At 40.5% G+C, this 24,143-nt stretch overlaps 1 protein-coding gene across 1 annotated transcript in view; it reads left to right on the forward strand.

Annotated features, from left to right (window-relative positions):
* Positions 1-24,143, forward strand: part of USH2A (usherin) — an 843,391-nt gene that overhangs the window by 586,261 nt on the left and 232,987 nt on the right. Inside the window, exons 44-47 of the mRNA XM_054970549.1 lie at positions 4,399-4,608; positions 5,915-6,117; positions 11,552-11,664; positions 23,059-23,257. Coding sequence (XP_054826524.1) covers positions 4,399-4,608; positions 5,915-6,117; positions 11,552-11,664; positions 23,059-23,257 — 725 coding nt within the window. The remainder of the gene's footprint in view (positions 1-4,398; positions 4,609-5,914; positions 6,118-11,551; positions 11,665-23,058; positions 23,258-24,143) is intronic.

A 24,143-nucleotide genomic window follows, 5' to 3' on the forward strand; every position in this document is an offset into this window, starting at 1 on the left:
TAGACAAGGCTAAAAGAAGAAACACTAGGCAAGTACAGAAGAATAGTTAGGAAAGTAAGTTAGCAACTAAGACTGGGCAGCATGCTGAGAGCTGAACTGGACGAGACAAATTGCACGAAGCTATGCGAGTGTCTAGAATCATGTCTGTTTCTACCTGCTCGTGTCCATTTTACCCTGGGTAAACACGTGTCCTGTAGCCCTACTCCGTGCACATGTTGGGTAACTGGTGTAGTCGTGGTTGCAAATATCCATGGTCATAATCAGCGACTTACCATTGCAGACCGTCGATTTTGGGTGGCTTCTGCTTCCTTCTCCCCTCTTTTTGCCCTCAGATCCGGCTTACACCCAAACTATTTTGCTTTTAATCTAGCATGTTTTAAATTCTCCCATTTTCTAGTTGACACTGCCGCCTCCCTACTCCTCTGCCCTTAACTTTCTCCTCCTCCTCTCCATTCAGTATCTTCAGTCAGGATAAGGAGGAGGTGGGAAGAAAGATCGTGGCAATACCATTAAGCATCTGAACAAAAGTTCAGAAACATGCCTGATACATGAACCTGAAAAGGACAGGGTGGGGGGTACTCATTCTCCAGGTTGGCTTGGCAATACAGAGCAAATTGGGTAAAATTTGGCCATTTTTCCAATGAGAAATGCAATTTGGGGTTTTCTGGGGGTCTGGGTGGGTATTTTAGGACCACATTTTACCAAATTTGTTGGAGACCTACTCCTAGCTGTTCTCTAAAGACCCTCCCAAGTTTCATGAAGATTGGACTGGGGGGGCATTTTATGGGCCCCCAAAGGAGGTGCCCCCAGCCACCTCCAATCTCCATTATTCCCTAAATAAAGCAAAATCCACAGAATTTGCACAGGACCTACTCCTAACTGTCCTCTAAAGACTCCCCCAAGTTTCAGGGAGATTGGACCCTAAGGAAGGCAAGATCTATGGGTTTCTGCAGTTGCTGTCAGTTTTTCACTGCAATAGGAACAAATGGGGTGGCTGGGGCATGTTTTTGGGGGGGCATAAAATGGCTCCCCAAGGTCCAGTCTCCCAGAAACTTAGGGGGTCTTTAGAGGACAGTTAGCAGTAGATACTCTGAAATTTTGTACATTTGTTTTGCAAAATGCCACCCCAACCCCCCTGGATAACCCTCATAGTTTTCCCCATAAGGAATAATGGAGATCGGAGGTGGCTGGGGACAAACAGGCAGAAAAGAGTTGATTCTGGCTGACAGCAAGAAATGCTGCCATGGCTCCTGAAGTGGGGATTCTCCACCCCCCTTCACATAGATGCCCCCCCTTCTTGGCTGGCCAATTTGCAAGATCTCAGCAGAGGTGTAGAACTCCTGTTTTTTAGCCCCCCCCCCCCCGCCCCAGGAAACCCAGTGGGTTTTTTTCTCTGCTAGGTCCAATTGAGTAAATAAGTATCCCTCTCAGAAAAGCTACAGAGGAAGGTTAGAGCATGCATGAAGAGAAGGTGCATCATGGGATACCATCTCTTGTCTGGGAGGAATGGGGAAGAAACATGTGCCAGTCTGAGCATGGGGATCAAGAGCAGTGTGACTGCAGTGGGTGAGTGAACAGGAAAGCAATGGGGGAACATATGTAAGTGCGTTCACATGTTGTACGTGTGTAATTCGTCTCGTGTAGTTTGGCTCTGAGAAGCTATGTAAGGGTTCAGCTCTTATTCAGAGAACTAGAGGAGGATCAAGCTGCTAAAATGTTTAGATATTACACAATAGGGGCAAAGTGTGGCTCTTGTTTAAGATATTGGTGGTTGTCATAATGGTTCACAAAGCCAGTATTTATGTTCAAATCCTTCCACATAGTTTCCAGCAGAATTTGGATTTTTATGGACATATGAATATACACATTTGCATTGTGTCATTTTAAAAGGAACATATCCATTTAATCCAGATTACTTGCCCATCAAAGCCATGGGTTAATTCTTCAATATGTACATGGAAATTTGCCTGTAAGTGCTTGCTGGTGACTCTCAGCAAATGTAGGCGCCTTATTTTATAATTGTATGCTTGAGGTAAGCGTGCTTATAAAAACTGACAAACCTAATAGATCTGAAGCAGGCTGCTGAAGTTTCATTACTTTAGTAATCTGAACCTCTGACCTTCTAGATAGAGGTAATGCAATCTGGCTTCATTTTCATTCTTACTGCAGAAATTTCCTAGATATCTGTTTATGAATGCAAAGGTTAAACATCAAGTGAGGGTCATTAGAGCAAACCATCTTTTTTTATTCCATGACTGAAATGCATTACATGAGGCAAACGAAGCAATCTAGCTGCCTCTGGATATTTTTATTTCTTTCACTTGTCTATAAAAAAACTTTTCCAATAAACTGATCACAAACAACTTTCCTTCATGTCTTTGTTACTTTGGGGGTCTGAATTTGGTTCACAAAACTTTTCTGCATTAAGTGGCTTGAAGTCTGTGGCCTTCATTTGTGGTGCATATTTCTGTCTGTGTCTGAACTGATAAAACATTTTGTCTGGAAACAAGCTTGCATTAAGATTGCAATAGCAGTGGCATTATCCTAGTTCTCAATACTTTAGGTTGTGGTCACCATTAACCCATTTAGGGCACAATCCAGACAAAGAGAATGAAATTTAGAATTGCTAAGTTCCATTCTTTTCAAAAGGAGACTTACGCACACACTTAAATCTCTCAATGAAAGCAATGGAATTTAATAGGTGCTTCTCTTGGAGAGGTGTGTGTCTTTCCATAGCCTTAACTACAACACATTTTTTAAAAAGAAAAAAAAATTCAGGGCATGATCTCACTGCTTCCTACTTTCAGACTGCTTGACAATTATTCCCAGGCAGATCTTAGGTGTAGCATATTTTATTTAATGCACAAGTAGTCCTATGAGTTTCAACTCTATGTGGCAGAAAATGTCATTGTGTTCACACAGAGGACTGAGAAGGTGAGACATAGACATTCGACATAGACATTAATATCTAACCATTTAAAAATTCTGCAACAAGAAAATCTTAATTAATTCCCAACCCCGGTGTAGGTATGATCCTGGATCTATGCAGCTAAAATGTCATATGCCCTAGTCTAGACAGAAGAGTCAGTCAGACCCAAAGTTGTAAGCTTCATTCACCATCTAAGTAATGCCTCTGGGAGCTCCCAAGGGCGGCCTTAACCCCCATCCTTACCTGTACTGCCCCAAGCAGTTGTGGCCTATTTTAATTGTATTGCTATGCCCTAAGGTCTTAACCTTCCCTAGAGCACAGTAGATGAATAAATCTTTCAGACCCTAACCAATTTCACACTGGAAAAGGGAAAAAACCCTACTCAGCTCTTCAGTGAGCAGCTAATTTTGCACTGCAAGAAAGGTAAATGCAGAGATGCTTCAGTGGTGCTAGGGAGGCAGGTATATCCCTTTTAAAGCCCGCTGTCTACATGCTTTCTACTGGGACAAGTCTAATATGCCCCCCACTAGTGTGCTAGTGTGAAGCTGTTGCCAGCTCATGCCCATACCTGCTTCTGCAGATCAGTGAAATACTGTCCCTCCACACCATGATGGTGTTGCACTGGATTTATGCTATGTCTGGGCACATGACTCTGTGTTAGTAGTATGTATTTGCCCACATACATCTTGTGTTGCAAGGTTGCACTGTGCACAGCAGTGGCTATAAAACCTTAAGATGGATCCAACAATTTTTCAAGCCATGCAAGCCAGTGGCAGGAAGGGAGAAGGGGACAGTATTCCCCTTCCTGCCTCTGTCTTCACCGGAGATCTGCTGACAAAAAGAGAAGGGAGTGATTTTGCTCCATTCTTACTGCAGCTGTCCACCTCACATAGTTATTATGCCATGTAGGTTCTGCAACCCCAGAAATCGACATTCCCAGGGTCAGCAGTGGCTGCTGGGGAGAGCAAAAAGCAGGGAAGAGCTGTAATCCTTACACAAGCGGATCACTGGCTCCATCCCTTTGTTCTGCATTCCTTGTGCTTTGGCAATTGCGGAGTTGTTCCTTAGTATGTTCATGTAAGACTATGTGCTGATACCAGAACAAAATGCCCTTCCATGCAGGCAGGCCTCTGTGTGTGCATTCCCTGCTGAGTTAGTGTGTGCAGGAGAGTGATCTACATACACAGTGCTTAATCTCTGGAACAGTTCCCAGCATGGCCCTGAGAATCATATGTGCAACATGGGACAAATGCAGCATGGTTTGAACCCCTTCTTCCAAACATGTTTGGTGCTGACAGTTCTAACCACCAGTTAGGTACCTTAGGATCACACACGTGTGTGCATCACATCCTATCTACAGCTCATAGTTATGCAGATTATTTAATGCTGAAAAGCACATCAATATATTCTTTGACTTTTGCAGGTTGATTTTCTGTATTTTTCCCCATTTTTATTAATTTATTATACAGCCTTGCAAGATTTACAGGGGAGCATTGAATATTACATCCTCTTCTGGACTACCAGTGCCCGTAACAATTCCAGGAAGATTCCTCCAAGTGAAAACCGTAGTGTCATTGGCGAATTGCACCCTAACACTGAGTATCAAATTTTGCTTCAAGTTTTCAATGGGGTTCACAGCATCACAAGTGAGGTGGTATGTGTGACTACATTAGATGGAGGTAAGCTTAGCACTGAATGCAGCCTGGCTTAAAATCTGAGAATTGATTGATTTTTGTTAGGGTTGAAATCAGTCATCTTTCCATTATGAAATTTCCGGTATAAAAAGGGGAAAGGGCTAAAACGCTTAAGTGCTGGTTGTCATCAAGTGGCCGATCAATAAAAGGCCCAATGGAGATAGCCGTACACAGCTCTAATAGCAGATATTAACCCACTTTGTTCTCATCTTGACCTGTTTACCACTATGCATGTACCCTCAGTTTGAAGCTGAGTTTATGTCAATAGAGGGACTTAAAACACAATTAATGGTTTTTAAAATGATCTACTTTGTGAAGCAGCATGCTTTTGACATGACATTCAACAACAGGGCCATTCCCAGTACACCATGGAAGGTGAAAATCCAACCTCTAAAAGAATTTCTTTATGAGTCATTTCCAAGTCAGTTAGCAAGTGGGTGGGTGGGAGGAAGAAAGCAACTTGTGAATCTGAAATGTGTTTGGAATGGCCTTTCTAATCTTTTTGGCTTTATAAAGTCTCATTATAAACATTATAATATCATTACCTCAGAAGCAAGTGTTCCAGGTCATTAGCAAAGCACTTTAAGTGGGGATTGCATTTCCTTTGCAATGCCAAAGGTCAGAATCTTTTGTTTATAAAATAGAACTCATCGCAGGTGCCATTTTTCAACTGGTTAAGATGGACCTACCAGATAAAAATAAGTCCTTTGCATCGCTATTTCTGACATGCTTAAATAATTTGTGTAATTTAACACCAAAGAAGATTAAAAAAAAACCCTGTAAGGCTTCATCATTATCTACAGTAATCAGCATTCAAAACCATTTACATAATAACAGTATTGCGTATTGCTTCATATTGCTCCAGTTACAAGGCTGGTAAAAGCTACTGATATGTCACATTTCACATCACAGTGTATTTTAGTTGTTGCTCTAGAAACCAATTGCCATTTGTGTGTGTGTGTGTGAAGGATACGACTATACCAAATAATAGTGGATGGACCACACAGATAAGTGAATAATTTATCATTGTATCCCACTGGTCACATTCTGGGGAAGATTAACCCGATGCTGGTGGTAGAAAGTGTTTTACTACCATCTCCCACTGTTTCTGACTGAGATCATAATAAGCCAATTTGGAGCAGAATACAGACAGTGATAACTTCATCAGAGGCAGAGGCAAGCAGATAAGCAGCAGACCCTTTGCTAGACCCAAACTCTAATCTGCATTTGGTTAACCAAGTGCTTTTACAGAGACAGCTGGAGTTTATTCAGTTTCTCCCTTTCTTTCTAGAGCCAGAGGGCATGTTCCCTCCAGAGGTTGTCATTATCAACAGTACAGCTGTACGTGTCATCTGGACATCGCCTTCAAACCCAAATGGTGTTGTCACAGAGTATTCTATCTATGTAAATAATAAGCCATACAAGACTGGAATGAATGCACCCGGGTCTTTTCTTTTAGGAGATTTGTCTCCGTTCACTGTTTATGATATACAGGTTAGAACTTCATTTTAAACACTATATACAACCTGCAACATTACTATAGTGCATGAGTATATAAGTGGATATCTGAATGTAAACACATGTCTCTGTAGTTTATATGTGACTGTGGGTGTAAAAGGAAAAGCTGTGTGTGGGTTTGTCAGTCACACTTTTAATTTCTACTTCAAGGGATAAACATATATACACACATGTTAATAAATGTATACGCATGTGTGTGTATTGCTAAATATATTTTAGATGAGAAGCTTTGTAGGTATAAGTGTACATATTTATATTTACAAACCATTGTGCACATGTGTAATGGGCCCACAAGCTATGTTTATTTTTGTACATATTTATTTTTATGACTGTGTGATGTATTCATATTTTTCTCTCTGTTTTAAGGACATCAAAACTCCATTTCCACTGATCCAGTATGGTGAACTTACAATATACATTACAAAGAGGCAAAGATCACACTCCTACTCATTAAAACCAAATTGCAATTGTTTTAGAAACATCAGGCATGCATAATGCATCAACCCAGAGAAATAATGATATTGCATTCATTTGCCTTTTATCATCTTTCCCCTCCTCCCTTTTCTTTGTGGAACAAGCTGATCTCAGCTATGAAATCCTAGTCTTTTAAAAATACTATTAATATTTAAAACCTTTATTTCCCCTCCCCTTCTCCTTAGGCACCCCTGAAATCCATATGTTGTTCCTAAGCTCTGTGAATATATGCTGTAGGAAAAGCTAAAAATACTTTATTTGAATTACATTTAAGTGTTTGGCTTTAATTGCAACTTCCCCAGTTTGTTTGCCTCACTTGGACTTGACTTAGTTGAATTATGTATGGGAAGGTCTTAACAGTAATCATGTATACTTTGTCCTAAAATTTGCATCCAGCTACAGTGTGCCATAAATAAACGTCACCCAGCGGCACACTATAACGGATTTCTATGTTCCAACCCCTCTGCAGCAGCAAGCCCCCCCCCCATGAATACACATATGACTTTCCAGTTTCTACTTGGACACACATTTGTCTTGTTCCTCAGCAGCAATGCAAATTCAAAACACTACCAGACTTTGGGGGCCTCCATATTAATTTACCATAGGCATGTTATGCATCTTGCAATATTAATTGGTTTGCTCTTCAGCTTCTCCTATCTTAGTATCAGCACCAATGTTTACAACATTCAGTAATGATAAATTTTGTATTTTTTATTTTGTACCTCATATTCACCATTCATCAAACATGAATATTTCATTGTGGAAACAAAATTATTCAGAAAAGGTAGATTCCAAAAAGGTTATGTGAATCAAATCAAGATCTGAATTTCACTCTAATCCTAAATCTGCTATTTTAGAATGTTTCCTAGTGGCAGCTCCAAAATGCATGTTAAGAATTTTTTAGGTTCAAAGTACATTCCCAAAAAAGAAAATATCTTGAGCAGGGAATGCTGGATAATTGCAAAAAGTCGTTCCTATGTAAGCACAAAGATACTCCCCTTTCATTAACAAGAATTTTGTACGTAGTGACGAGTTGCACTAAATTTTGGGTCACTTCCAGTATGTTTAGGGTAAAGTGGTATAATTTTAGGAGTTCCTGAGTACTCGTCTCAATATTTTGTTACCTTACTTAGTCATATGTTTCTTTTGCCTATACCTAGTTAGCTTTTGAATAATTTTTAAAAATAATATTCCTGTACCACTTTTTCACTAAAATACATGAAGTGGCTAATAAAACAAAATGTCAAAGCAAAACAATAACATCTATTATAAAAATCATGACAAACTTGAAAATATCTTTAAAAACATGAATATGATCAAAACATGAATATGATCAAAACAGTATATCCCCTTCTTGGATACACACCTTAACACGGTGAGGGAGTTTGAGTGTGTCAGTGAAGCTGAGAGCAACACCACCAGGAGCACAGGCTTGGTCAAGAGTCTAAACTTCTGGAAGAGTCACTCAAGGCAGAATGGTCAAAGCTGAGATACCAGACTAAGATGTATCCACCCCCTTCGAGAATCAACGGTCACATCAGCAGAAGAGCATTGAATGTTCCAATGGTGATAGGAGTGGAAGAATCCTTGAAGGTTAGCTACTGGGCAGCAGCAATAGTGGAAGGTGACATTGGCAGAGGATCTTTCACAGACAACGGCAGTGTCACTTCAACTAATCCTGGTTAGTACTGCGAAGTGGAAGAAGGCAATGGTAAACCACTTCTGCTAATCTCTTACCTTGAAAACCCTATGATGAGACAATGTGAAATGAAAAAATATATAGTGCTGGAAGGCAGGACCCCCAGGTCAGATGGCACGCAATTGGCTGCTGGGGAAGAGCCAAGGACAAATACGAATAGCACTATTCTTAATGATGGGACTGGATTAAAGGCGAAAGGATTTCTAGTTGTGGACATATATAGATGCAAAAGGTACGTCCAAAAGCTGTGCGACACACATAATAGAAAGATGGAACATGAGAAGTATGAAAACAGGTAAGCTAGAAATCGTAAAATAAGAAATGGAGCATTTAAACATTACAGTCCTGGGTGTGAGTGAACTAATGGGGACCAACTCAGGACTTTTTCAGTTAGAAAATCACTGAGTTTTACTGCGGAAATGAACTCAAAAGAAACAGTGTTGCTCAACTAGTGAGGCGAGACATAGCACAAGCAGTTAAGAGCTACAATGCAAAGCCTGACCGAGTAATATCAATCAGACTTCAGGGAAAGCCTGTTAACATAACCATCATTCAAGTTAATGCTCCAACTATGGTTGCTGAGGAGGAAGCAATAGAAAACTTTTACGCAAGTGTCCAAAAGAAATTGACCATACACCTAAACAAGATATGCTGATTATCATAGGCGACTAGAATGCAAAAGTAGGTGATAAAGCAGAATCAAACATAGTTGGAAAATTTGGATTAGGATCATGAAACAAAGCAGGAGAGTGGGTCATAGAATTTTGTGAAGCCAACAACTTGTTCATTGCTAATACATGCTTCAGGCAACCAAAAAGATGATTGTATACTTGGAAATCACCAGGTGACCAATACAAGAACTAAATAGATTACATAATTGGAAGCAGAAGATGGAGAAGCTCTGTTCTCTCAGCTAAAACAAGAACAGGAGCTGATTGTGATACAGATCATGAACTGCTAATATCAAAAATTAGAATAAAGCTGAAGAGAAACACTAAAAGAATCATAGTGCCAAAATACAATCTAAATAATATTCCTGAAGAATTTAAAGACCAAGTAAGGAACAGATTTGCAATATTAAGTTTAATTGATCATGAGCCAGAAGAACTATGTGCTGGAACCAGAGATATTATCAAGGAAGAATGTGCAAAGATTATTCCTGTAGCCAAAAGAAAGGAGAAGCCTAAATGGATGACTGAGGAAACTCTTAAAATTGCTAAAGATAGAGGAGAAGCAAAAGCAAAAGGCAATAGAAATATGGTCAAAACTCTAAATGCAGCTTTTCAGTGGCTTGCACACAGAGACAAAGAAATCTATTATAATAACCAGTGCAAAGAAATAGAAGATAACACCAAAAAAGGAAGAACAAGACTTGTTCCAAAAGATCCGAGAAATCAAAGGGAAATTCAAGCCATGGCTTGGGATGCTGAAAGATCAACATGGACATACAGTATCTGATCAGTATCTCCAGGCACAACCTGGAGATTGACAACCCCAATCCCACTTACCCACTTATCTCACGCAGTTGATCAGTAATCCAGCAGAAAACTAAAATCATAGGTAGGTTTATGTGGATGAAGGTAGTATTCAGAGCTGTATCCTGCTTTTTTCACAAATTGAAGTGCTAACTTTCAGGGAGGATGGGGGTTGCTAGCCAGGTGGAGGCCTCTGATTCTTCTTCCTCTCTGTGTACAAACATACACAGTGTTTCTGCTCCAGAGGTCCCAATGATGTCACTTCCAGCTGTAACTGGAAGCTATGGGGTCTCAGAGAGGCCATAATTGGTCCTAAACATAACTTTTGGTAGAAATGCATCAACAGGGTCTCCAGAGAGGCCATTTTTCCACATGATCTGGTGGCTCCTTCCTTGCCTCCCCCTCCTTCCCCTCCACCAGCCAGGTGAGCTGGGCTGGGGGGCATCACCCATCCTCACCAAAGGGGCTGGCACCCCTGCTCATATCCAACAGAAGTGTATAGCTTCTCTTGCCAAGCCCCAGTGCCTGTCTATTTGTCAGTCTGTATGCCTTTTAATTCTTAGCACACGAAGCACATAAATTATTTTTAAGTTCAGAAGCTTTTATTTATTTGTAAGGGACCCTGCCATGCTCATAAATAATCATAGTGGCTAAGGATGATTTTTTGAAAAAGACCACTGATACTGATTTTGAAAAATCTACCAGAAGGGGCTGGGGAGAGGTAGCACTACCATTTGGAGAAATTACAAAATGCCATTTTTTCATCATCAATAATTTTCCTATTCCAAAAAGAAGTGTTGTCACTCTTTCTCTCCGAATTACAGTATAATGGTCCAAGAGGGTGCAGTCTTTTGCAATGTATCATCTTGCTTTTACTGCACTGTTATCCACTTTGCATTGCTTATGGTATGTCTTGCCTCTGACTTTTTTTGTTTGCATTGTTTCCTAATTTCTGTAATCCTAGTCCTATTGCATTGTTGCTGGATGTTTTATGCTGCCTGATTGAACTGGATTTTTTTAATTGTTTTATAACCTGCCTTGAGTTTCAGTGAGAAATGAAGTAAAAGAATAGATATTAGTTCTATATTAGTTTTATATTAGTCCTACATTGCAGGAACTTTATAGCACAGTAATAGTTTGCTGCAGCTAATCAAGCGCTAGTGTTTGCTTGCAATCCATGTTCATAGATTCCACCACCACACTGAGCTCAATTCTGCTAGGGTTACCCTCATATTTTACCTTCATCTGCTTGGTGGTGGTAGTGCCCTCAAGTCAGAACTGACTTATGGTGACCCCCTGGTGGGGTTTTCATGGCAAGAGACTAACAGAGGTGGTTTGCCATTGCCTGCCTCTGCATCCCTGGTCTTCTTTGGAGGTCTCCCATCCAATTACTAACTGACCCTGCTTAGCTTCTGAGATCTGAGGGGATTAGGCTCACCTGAACTATCCAGGTCAGGGTGCCTTCATCTGCTTATTGATTTATTAAAATGTTTATAAACCTGTTTTTCTTCAACAAAAATTACTATACGGATCTTTAAAGTACAATTTTCCCCACTAGGATATTAGGATTGAGTCAAGCGGCACTTTAGAGACCAACAAGATTTTCAGGGTTTAAACTTTTGAGAGGCAGAGCTCCCTTCTTCAGACACCTTGCACCCTGAAAATCTTGCTGGTCTCCAAGGTGCCACTAGACTCAAATCCTGCAATTCTACTGCAGACCAATGTGGCTACTTACCTAAAATTTTTCTGCTAATTATTCTAGGTTGAAGTCTGCACAGTATACGCCTGTGTGAGAAGTAATGGAACCCAAATCACAACTGTGGAGGATGAGCCAAAAGAGATATCAGCACCACAGATTTATGTCCTCAGTTCAAGGTATTAAAGAATATTTGGTGGGGTTTTTTACATTCAAATAGCCAGTGGTTATAACAGAAATAGAGAATAATTTTATGTTATTCAAGCCATCAAATGGAATGGTCTGCCAAAAGAGGCCAGGGAAGCTCCCACTCTCCTGGCTTTCCACAAACCATGCAAAACTGAATTATTCAGAAGGGCCTTTTTACACAGGTAATAGGTCTGTGTTGTAAGGAAATGGTTCAGACTGATGCTTTGGTAAAGGGATAGGGACTACTTTGTATTGTCTGTTGCTGTAAGTATGCTCCTACTGGATAGTTTTTCTGCATCATTTAATAGATCATGCCAATTTACTTATTCAGTTCTTACTTATTGTTTCAGATTTCTGCTTTTTTCAAATTCCTATTGTATTGGAATGCAGTTTATTGAATGTTGTCCCAGCCATTGATCATATTGACTTACACGGTGTAATCCTCCTTGAGTCTCAGTGAGAAAACATTGATGCAATCCATACTTATTCAGTTGTGAAGAAGAGGTGCTCAAGAGCTAGATCCGTAAGATGGTAGTGGCATTCTTGGTGGTAATGGCTGATAGCTGCTTGGGTAATGGCCACTGTAACAGCAGTCATAGACTCCTTCCTAGTGGTGGTGGAGATTACCCTCAAGTCATAGCTGACTTATGGCAACCCCTGGTGGGGTTTCATAGCAAGAGACTAACAGAGGTGGTTTGCCTCTGCAACCCTTGTCTTCATTGGAGGTTTCCCATCCAATTACTAACCAAGGCCGACCCTGCTTAGCTTTGAGATCAGACGATACTAGGCTTACCCGTGCTATCCAGATCAGGGCAGATTGCTTCCTTTTCAGATGCTAATTCAGATTCCTGCCACACAAGTATCCAGAATGAGGACAATGCAATACAGAAAACATTCCCCTTATTTTGAATTAGTGTAGTTTGGCACAGAGCCAAATTAGATCATTAGTAAAGTATCTGAGTTCCCGGCATTCAGCATGATCCCTGATTAGCTAAGATCACATTATGAAGAAGAAGCTGTCTGGTGGGGAGAAGCGGCACTGAAATCATTCCCCAAAAGATTAAGTGCGGCTCTGTTTCTCCTTTCCAACCCCCATCAATTATTTCACCTCTACACCCTAGAAACTTCTTCACACTTTCTGTAATAATGGGGTGGGGTAAGTGTCACAGCCCCTAGAGTCCTCAAGGAGGCCAGAGTGGATGTCAAGAATAAAAAACACACTATTGGGAACCAAAAGTTTCATCTACCAGAGTGATGGGAGCTACCAACAGTCCTTCTTAGCTAACCATAAGCTTAGGGACCGGGGAACAAAGTGTCTAGCACTTCTGAATATTAAGCAAGAAGTCAGCCCTGCAAGGTGGGACTCCAGGAGGCACTGTTCCACAAAAACAATTACTTGGTAGCTGTAGATGAAGTGGGCCAAAGTACTGGATTTTGATTGAAGCCTCAAAATGCAAATAACACCACAGAAATATAATTAATAAAGTTTATTTAGAAATGTGCAAAATATTAGAAACATAGAAATTGTGCAAACCAGGAAAGAAAATAATAAAGCTAATATCTATTCTAAAATACTGTCCAGGCTTTGGTTCTCTAACATAGATTTTACCCTGTCAGATCAAACTGCAAAGTCCAACAAAACTCCAAACATCCAAAGCCCAGGGGAAAAGGCTTAAAGCTGCCACCCTGGTTGTCATGTCCAGAGCTCAAGATGGCATGAATCAGCATCAGCAAGTATCCACTAGAAGTGTGCACTAAAAAAAATTCAGTTTCAGTTTTCAATCCAGGGTTTCCAAATGAACTCTGTTCCATTATTGGTTAATACCAAGTTGGCCAGTGCTGGTTTGGATCTAATACCTTTGATTTTTTTGTTATCATTGAGTTTCAGCCCATTGTATGCTCACAAGGTGGGTGTTGGTTTCACATGAGCATGTGCATGCTGTTCTTTTCAAGGGGTGTTGGGGAAATGCAGCTCTGAAGCAGCTGTTTTTGCATGTAATGGCACCATAATTGCACAGAACAGAGTTCTCCCTCCAAGTCATTGATCCACCAAGTTTGAGCATGCACGCAATAATGTATGTTGCTGTGACTCCCCTGTGGCAGAACCTGACAGTTGCCATTAAGGAAAACAGTTACAAATGCTGCCACCTGCCACTGCCAGCCTAATGCCTGCCTGTCCGCACTGCCACTATCTGGTGGCAGTCTGGTGCAGTAAGAACCAAATCAAAACATATGAACTTTCCAGTGGGGGGAGTCATTAAAGTTTTGTTTCCAGAATTTGTTTTACCATTCTGGAAGCCACTTTAACAAACTAGTGTATTTTTGGCTCATTTGTTTCATCTGCACACCCCGAGTATCTGCAAATGGCACACTGAACAGAATGAAGACCCTTGCTTTATGGCAGGCTGCCCACAGCATGGCATGATCCTGCTTGACCATCAATGGGTGTTGGTAGGACATGTGACTTCTGCTGCTAGAGCATAGTCACAATCATAGCAACTTACCTTCACCCAAGATTCCTTGTGCTAATGAGATGGAATACAAGTGCAAAACTTCCTCTTGGCCCAGAAGTTCTTTGATCCCATGATCTAGGTTGCCAGGTCCCCTTACCCTCCCAGTGGGAGGGTGGGGACCCGACACCTGTAAGTATGACATTGTTATGTAGACCCCATGAGTGCTCCTAGGCTTTGCAATTGTCTGATTTGTGCCCCCGAATCATAGTGATTGTAATTTTCTAGAAGTTGGTCTTCTGTAGCTTAACCAGGCCCAAAAATCTGAACCAAAGATTTGAGTACCCAAAAAACTTATTAAAAGAGGCCAGTTTCTTGACAGGAAGTATCACTCAGCTGCCTATATAATTGTTCCTGGTGAATAATAAATAGAATTGAAGAGAGTCTGGGATATTTTCTGCACAGACAAAACTACAAAATCCACATCAGAAACCAAACATGGTATCACCACATCATTATCTCTCTCTTGTTATAGGCAATATTTTCAAAAACAGGACTGGTGCCAGACTTGGAAAACAGCTGAACAGTAACAAATGCAGTTTTTCCCTAAAAACATTCAGGAGTGCCAACATTTCCAAAAGAGATGCTCTACTGATGGGCATACATGTCAAAACATTTATCAAAATTACTGCAACAGTAAAATAGTGAACTTCCTGCATGCAAGTTGTTGTTGATGTAGTTTTATTACACTTTTGGCAGAGATTGGTGCTTATCTTTTTTCTTGTAAGGAGAATAAACATTTCTTTTAAATACCTAAAAATCTAACATCTAAATCTTCAGAGGTATGCCAGCGGAATAGATTTACTCCTACATCTTTCAAAGGAATTTTTGTTTGTTCCTTATAGATTTTTCTCTGCATTTTATATTTGTCTGTGGGAAATGTAATTGCTAGGTGAAATTAAGCTTGCTGTTTTTCTGTCACATAAACTGATCCAGTCAAAGCTTGTTTGATCATAAGAACTCAGTTCTGAAATGCATCTTTCCCCTCAGCTTTCACTGACGTACGCCTTTGTCTGCAGCATGGCAAACACTTACGCATGTCTTCATTATTATATACAGAAAATGTCATAACACATGAATGCAAGAAGATCTGAAATATCTCCCAGTTTTTATGATCTGTTCAGCCAGAAACAGGCTTTCTCCATTGCCTTTCCTTACATGTCATATTATCATCAGCTGTTCTTATATCCCAAAAGAATACTAACTACTGATCGATTGCCCGGACATGTCTGGCTGTGGCCTACATGTGCCCCGGGTAGTTCATTTATTTGCCACGGTGGATTTGCTAGAGTGGAATTTAATCAATAGCTAATTCATTAATTCTGGTCCTCGAGTGTATAGTGACTATGCAGTATAAAAATGGCTGGGCTGACTTCAGCTTTGATTGAAATATGACAAACACCTCAGCCGACAGCTTCAGCAGGTGCTGGCCTGCATATGAATTTTTCTTATTTATCCTCCATCAAGGAATATGTTCAAGGGGAAAATAACAGATTGTATAAACAAGAAGACATTTTAATACATATCTGCCTGTGGGGAAAAGGTATGATTTCTAGAAGAAAGTCACATGGGAAAGCAGCAAAACAAGACATACTCTGCAACTTATTTCTTTTTATTGGAACTATGGTGACTGTTCTCATTATTATTTTTTCGGGGTGGGGGGGAGTTGGATCAGAGACATTCTGGAGAATATTGCCAGGCTGTATCTTTACAGTAATCACACTAAATTATGGCCAGTGATGCAGATGATTTAAATAAACTCACATGTTTCTATGGCTGCAAGTAGACAGCAAGTAGACTGCAAGTAGACAGTATGCCACTGTTGACAGAGAGTGGATTGTATTGTGCTTGCTGGATCAAGTTGCGTAGACCAGTTAAAAGATACTGCTAACAGTCCAAAGTTCATTATAGGTGGGATGTCAGCTGTTGGGAGCCTTTTCCAACGGAACATTATTCTTTTATAGCTGACATCATGTGGGACTAGTTTCAACAAGATCATTGGGTGAACGATCTCATGAAAGCCTCCAAACCTTATTTCACATTGTAGCACTACAGGGGGGGCCATGTGTCAGATCTGCTTTCCTCCATCTTTTTCATCATGTTTGTTTTGATCTGTTGCTTCCATAAATACCAAAATGCATTTTGCCCATCAGCTGTTGAGTACAGGATGTAGTGGGGTTCAGTGTCTGAATTTGTTCTGAATGTTTTCCTTTGTCCATCCTCAGAATGGGAAGAAAAAGGGTTTTGCCACTCTTTTTTCCTCCTTCCCTGCTCTGGCTTTCCCCATGGCTTTTTCCTACCCCCTTTCACATTATGTGTGAAAAGCTACACAGGATCTCTGGCATTTCATGTAATCAGGATCTCTGTCTTCATCTTAGAGCCCAAAGCATCTGTTGCTGCCATGGCAGCTTGTCATTCTTCACAGCACTGCCCAGGAATTCCTGGTGATGAGGTCCCTAACAGCAGCCAATTAGAAGGAGAGAGAGAGAGGTCTCACAAGATGAAGGAATCTCATGAGAGTTCAGGAAGTTGATAGGACATGTGTGCCCTGTCACACTGTTTTAAATGAGGGTTGGGGCAGAGGTCAAGGAGAACTAGCTGCACAGTCTCTCAGGCAGGAATGGAGAGGCAGAGGAAGTGGTAGCTGGGCAACCTCAGACATCAATGTAAATTAAGGCTTCTTGTACAGGATTTTGGAATAAACGCCATGCATACTAATAATCAATTCTGAATAAACTGCAATGGAAGCCACTATCGGTACTGATACTTATCCTACTCTTTTATACTGAATGCCCTAAAAGCTCTTGCATTCTTGCTTTACAAGGTGTTTTTTTGGTTTTTTTTTTATTATATAGAATAGACATGAAGGTCCAGGGTATCAGAGGCTGTACAAGAATTAGAAAAATGAAATATGGAGCATGATAGGAAAAAAGTCTGTACATCAAAATTTACCACTATCCTTCTCATGATGATATGATCCTGCTGAAAGATAATTTAAAAATTGCTTTAGAATTTTAGGTTTGTATATTTACTTCAGCTGCCCTGTCAACTACTTCCAAGTGTTCATAGGGAGCTAAAAATGTAACTGGGACTATAATTTTTTACCAGCTCCTATAGTAATTCAGTCACAGTAAAGTTGTTGTTAAGTAATTTAAGATTAATAATCATATTGTTTTCAAGTGATTAATCAATTAACTGTTTAAATTAAATCTGCATATCAACTATAATAATGGAGGGTTTTGGTATATATTTAAAATCCATTTCCATTTAGTGAAACATAAACTGCATGTTAATTATCCTAAAAATGTTCCAATACCAAGCTTTCACATCATTTAAAGTAAAGATTAACAATTCCCAGCATTTTTGCAAAGCTATACAGTTTTGTACCTATTCACCTAATTATGTAGTGCTTATGGACTGAGCCAACCTCTTCCACTCCTTGGCCATTTCCTTCCCTCCTGCCTCATTTGGTATAGTTTCTAAATGACACTTGTGCCCAGAGAATCATTTCTGAATTTCCCTCTCTACATAATTTGAGAAAGGATTTTAATCATAACTTGAGAATGAAATACATTGTGTGATATGCAGTTTAAGTACACAAAACACTTGGAGGCCAGACAGAGCTGTGGTGAGATCAGTAGGTATAATTATATTACCTCATTGAATTTAGCCATACATGCTAAGGAGTTTGGGCTTTGTAGTTTAGATAAAATACAATGGCCAGTATTCTACTCTCCTTTTTAGATCTACAAGCAGAGGACCTGCAGGAGTCCTGGGCGGGGGATTCCATTCCCCCCAGTTGCTCAGTCAGCCACTCACTGGCCAGCCTGCCTGCCTATCATGCAGCAAACTCTACCTGTCTGGCATATGCAGCTGCTGGAGCAGTAGGAGGTTCAACTGGGGGGGTGGCTTCTGCTCCCCCCTCCTGTATTCTCTTGCCCGTCTACTCACTTGCAGCACTGCAACCTCTACCCTCGCTTATGGAGTGGCTGGGGACAGCAACTCCTGCTCCTTCTCCTTGCCCACTTGCAACAGTGGTGGTGGGGCTGGCAATGCCACTGCTCCTCCTTGCCTGCCTGGATGGTTGGCTGGCTCATGCAGTGGCAACTTCTTCTCTTCCTCATCCCTGTGCCTGGCTCATGTGGCAGCAAGAGAATGAAATGGCAATTGAGATCTCACAACTTAATGGTACTTTCCTAAAAACCTTATTATTTATTTGGGGGGGGGGGGGGTTGTAAATCTAAGAGTTCCCCTGGTCTATAGAAAATTACCTTTTATCTGTACTTGGCCCCATTCTCTGGGGTCTTTGATTCTCTTGGGGACCAGGTTCAGAATTAGATATATGATGGTGCAGCCTCTTCTGGAATGCTGTATACAGTTCTCGTCACATATCTCGAAGTTTTTAAAGAAAAAATGTAGAAGTGGGCAACTCAAATGTTTTAAGACTTGGGAGCACCTTTCCTACAAGAAAAGGCTAAATAGTTGTGGGCTTTTCAGCTTAGAGAAAAGAAGACCCAGAGCGCACATGATAGAGGTTTATAGCATTAGGCATGGGGGGTGGTGAAAGTGGATGCAGAGAACTTTTTCTCCATCTCCCATGTTTCTGGAACTGGGGTGCACCTAAGGAAGTTGATGGGCATTCGTTCAGGACAAAGAAAAGGAAATACTTCCTTCTTCAATGAGTAATTAAGCTGAGGAATTCACTGCCAGTTGACGTAGGAATGGGCACCAATGTAGATGGCTTTAAAAGGGGACTAAACTCATTAACTGAAAATAGATCCATCACTGGCTGTTAGCTGGCTCTTAACTAAAATGACTAAATGGTCCCTTCATATTTAGAGATAGCAATCCACTGAAAAGCAGTACTGGAGGACAGTAACACAGAGGCCTTGGCAGTGTCCTGCTTGTAGGCATCTTGTTGGTGACAAGAAAAAGCAAACTAGACAGGACAGTTCATAATAAACAAGGGGTGGATCATTGGTCTGTCTGAACCAGCATGGGACTTCATAAATCCAACCCCATAGCTTGGGTCCAACCCATATGATATATAGAGACCACTTCAATCTTCCAGTTGCTTGCTTATAATTACTGCTGCTTTCAATAGGACTACTTTGAGGGAGTGGTGTGAGGATTACTCCTGTGAATTTCATATGATAAGCAAGCTTAACAAACGACAGGGAAGACACCATGTCAATGGTGTTATGGGAGCAATACTTCTGTTTTTCAATCATCCATTTAGCTCCAATGTAGTACACATTGATTTATATATCAAGTCTTCAAACCACTGTGAGGTTTAAGACCTCTTTTTCTTCTTTACTGTATGTGTGTCTGTTTTTATATGTTTGTCACTACTATCATTTATATATAAGGATTTTTCTCCCTGGAGTTGACTATGCAGTGAATATAAAACAGGAATCCTCCAACTGTGGCATTAATTCAGCAAGTCAAATGAAGACTTCAGAATAATAATGGTGACTTTACAAGTAACCTGTGAAGTTATCCCTTCACAGGTTACATATTCGTTCTTCTTCTACAGATTGTTATTGTTATGTATTCCTCTGTTTATACCTCAAAGTAGTGAAATAATAGTTCACTCTTTTTCTCTTCCTTAAGGATGTCAAAGTTTATCTCAGCTGCTGCTGTCTGAACATAACTCTATAACTTTAAATGAATGTTAATTTGCAATGTCACCAAGTATTCAGACAATGGCCATGTAATTGGGCTGTTGTGCTTTTTAAAATACATGTTGTTGGGAATAACACATACGACATAATCCAGCCCATGTTAAGCACTTTTTAAACTCCAACTGTTTCAGTGGGAGAGATTTATATGTATATTTGATCCTCTCACTAAACTCAGTATGATTTTGAGAGCCCTAATTTTGACAAACTTGTGTCTGTTCTGTTTTATGTTAGACTCAACAGAGCAGGCAGTATGTAGCTCTCATATTAGCAATATGAGAAGATATGCAGACTGTAAATGTAATTAATAAATCATGGAGATGAAAACATCTGTGAAAAGTTAGAGAAATTTTGCATTGTTTTGCAGGAACTGCATATGTAACTACACTTTAATTCATGCACAATTTGCAGAACAAATGGAATACATGTTCAAAATCAGATGTAAAAATGTGATTGTCCAAAATATCATTGGTACCAGAAGCTGCAGTGCAAAGGAGAAATCGGCAGAAATCACACCTCAGTTTTGTTGAGTATGCCCCACTCATATGAAAGTACCCTTCAATTACCCCTCCTCACTGCACTTCCTGGTGCCACATCCCATACCACTTCTGAGAGTCAAGTGTAGTGAGCTGCATCAAAAAAGAGTAATTGGGGAAGATCCACTTTCTGATCTGTGTTCTGCTTATGATTGCCTAGGTTGAACGTGGAAATTACACACAGCTATTCAGGCTCACACACATGGCTTGAGGAAGCCCATTGACATATTTCACTTTGTTTTGAGAAAAAACAGCCTAAGCCCCCTTGGGCTCATATAACTGGCTTCACAGGGATTTTGATGTCCACCAAAGCTATTTTCTAAAATCTCTGAAATCACCGTGTTTGACTGTTAAGTGGATAGTGTGAGCTGGCAGAAGTGATATAGGGTTTGGTGTTGGAGTCCCCCCAAATTATTGTTCTGCAGGACTTCAACATCCATGCTGATGGCGCCTTGTCTGGATCAGCTAGGATTTAGTGGCCTCCTTGGCCATCATAGGTCATGTAACAGTCTCAACACATGGAAAAGGGCATACTTTGGATTTAATTTCTTTTATACTGAGCCTCTAGGGAAAGGTTTAATTCAGACCAGGAGGTTCAGCCTGTGCCATAGTCTGAATGTTATCTCCTCAAGGTGCAGGTGAATGTGCACCAACCCTTTGCTGTGTTAGGGGCCAGTTAAAGTAGTCTATCCACATAAATTTATGGATCCTACTGGATTCCAGAATGCTCAGAGGTATTTTAGGATTCCAGATGATAGTTCTGATGATAGTCTTCTTCCCCCATCCTCAAGCCAGAGTCCACCCCCTTGGTTTACTACGGAGCTTGGTGACTTAAAGAAGACAGAGTAACGTCTAGAGAGGTGCTGGCAGAAGACTGAGAGCAGAACCACAAGTGACAAAAGGCACAGATTGGACCCTTGTCAGCTTCCCTCAAGTTTTGATGGGAAATGTAGGCAGCTTGGTGGAATGTTGGACAAGTGACAGTTGAAAAGTCCATTGGACAGCAGACAGAGAGCCAAGCTGCAAGACTAGGATGCCTACATTTCCCATCAAAACTTGAGGGAAGCTGACAAGTGTCCAATCTGTGCTTTTTGTCACTTGTGGTTCTGCTCTCAGAATGAAATTAACAGAGTGTCATATAAAACTCACTAGGAGTTCTGTGACACTGCAGTCATGGCAAAGAATAGATATCTTATTTCTCTGCAAACATTGTGTCAGTTCATTCACAAATGGCACAGTTGTTTCGAAACTTGTTAATTTCCAGACCAGAGTATTTTTTCTGTGGTTCCTAAAAGGTGAATTAGTTGTAACACATTTACAAAGTTTTTGTATGATTAACAGTACAGTCCTGTGGAGAGTTACTCCATTCTAAGTCCAATGACTTCAACGGGCTTAGACTAGAGTAACTCACCATAGGATTGCACTGAAAATCTCTCAAATACGTTCTGATTTGGATGAAAGTTGAAATGTCACTCAGGCAGTAGAAGTGTCCAGTGCACTGTTTGGTCTATTTATGGATTATTTCAACTCATTTACCATGAGGGATATTGACAGGATCTTAAGATCTATGAAGGCCACCACTTATACTCAACCATCCTAGTTACTGGAATCTTGTAAGGATCACATCAATGATTCATGACTGATTCAAGGCATTTTTCCTCAGTCATTAAAAGAGGTGTTTATTCATCCACTACTTAAGAAACCATTGCTACAGAAACATATTGCAGACAATTATTATCCCAATCTCTAATTAGCCTCTCTGGGGAAGGTAATAGAAAGAGTGGTTTCAGAACAGCTCCAGGGCTTCTATCTGCTGTATTTGATATAATACACCATGTCATCTTGTTGAGATATTTGCAGGTATACATGAGTATCCATGAACGTTTTGGATTGGTTTAAATCTTTCCTTAGAGTTCGGACTCAAAGGGTCATAGGTGGAGACCGGTTGTCATCAGCATGGGACTTCTTTTGCATGGTTCTTTGAGGCTCAGCCTTATTCCTCATACTACTTAATCTCTGTATCCCTTGTCATGTTACAGTGAACACAGTACAATTCACATACAGTGGAAGCTTGATTTTTTTAGATACATGCATTGAGTAATTCTCATGTCACATTCAACAAAAGTATAAAGGCCTTAGGAGAAATAATTCATGTTAATTCATGTTAATTTGTTCATGACACCTACCTCTATATTTCTTTGTCCAAACTTCCCAGCATTACTGTAGCAGTCTTGAGCCAGTGGCCAGCTGCTGTTAAATAGGTAAAGGTGAACAAGGTGAAACTGAACCCTGACAAGACCAAGGTAATGCTGATTGGGAGGATGGTGGTCTTGAAGGGCATCATGCTTCCCTCTTTTGATGGGGTTAAGCTGCCCTTTGGTGATTCAGTTAAGAGTCTAGGAGTTGCTGTAGAAGTAAATTAATTCAGCTGTAAAATTCTTCCTTCAGTCTTCATTTAGCTTGGAAGATGACTCCTTTCTTTGACTTGGTTGATCTGGTCACATGAATGTATGCTCAGTGACCCCAGGGCTAGACTATTGTAATGCACTCTACATGTGTCTGCCCTTGAAAAAACCCCAGAAACTCCAGCTGGTGCAGAATGCTGCAGCGCATGTTCTAAAAAGTTTTACACATTAATTTTTTTTTTGTTGCTGTAGGTCACTTCAGATTAACTGGGCATCTCCTGGACAACCAAATGGCATTATCTTAGGATATGATCTATTGCGCAAATCTCTGAAACGATGCATTGTGGCACAGAAGCTACCGATTCATCAAACTGTAGGGGCATGTCTACCCCTGGAATGTGATATCCATGAAAATATCTGTGGAGGCCTATGTTATAATCCACAGTTTAAGGTAACTCCAAATGACATGCATTTTCTATCTCTCTTTCAGAATATTGTAAAATCTAACTGCAACAGTTTGTCATAAGATATATTTTAGTTGAATTCAAAAGAGTTTATGTTGAGCACTGACTATGACAACCATCCAATAATTTGTCACAAATCATCTGCCTACATAAATTGTGTGAGGTTGTGTATGTTAGCTACGTTTGCCAGCTTCCAGGAGATCTCCCAGAATTACAACTGACTTCCAGATAATAGAGATCAGTTCACTTGGAGAAAATGGCTGTGCTAGAGGGTAGACTCTTTGGCATTATACCCCACTGAGGTCTTTTCCCTTCACAAACTTCATCCTCCCTAGGGTCCACCCTCCAATCTCCAGAAATTTCCCAACCCAGAGTTGGCAATCCTACTGTCAGCACTGTTCCTAGTTGGGTGAATAGTTAGAAGAATTCTGAATGTGTGAGGTGTGAGCTGTAGTCTAGCCTTTTCCCTTTGGTATTGCAGCTGATCAGTTGTTGCTGGTGAGTTTGCGTTCTTGCCAACACATCCCCATTGGTGGGAGTCAAACTCATGCTTCCTGTTTGCCACATAGATGTTTTTCCCCAGTGAAAGAGATGGCAGTAATGCCTTCTTTGGTGTCCTGCTGTGTGTTTCCTAGGGTTGCCCTAGGATCTACATTCACCTTGCCTAACAAAAGCAAATGTTTATTAGCTCCTTACCCCAAGACTCGAACCCTTGTGTGATGGAGGCCTTGGACATTCTGTTGGGGTTGTATCTGCCAAGTGAACAGTGGAAAAGTGGGTGATGTACTCACAGTGACCATAGCGCATTTCCTTTCCAAAAGGAAATGCGATTGCAAGAAGAAATTCAAAATCACTTCTGCGGAGCTCTTGGAA

This window comes from Eublepharis macularius, chromosome 1 (assembly GCF_028583425.1).
Source record: "Eublepharis macularius isolate TG4126 chromosome 1, MPM_Emac_v1.0, whole genome shotgun sequence".
Classification (NCBI taxonomy): Eukaryota; Metazoa; Chordata; class Lepidosauria; order Squamata; family Eublepharidae; genus Eublepharis; species Eublepharis macularius.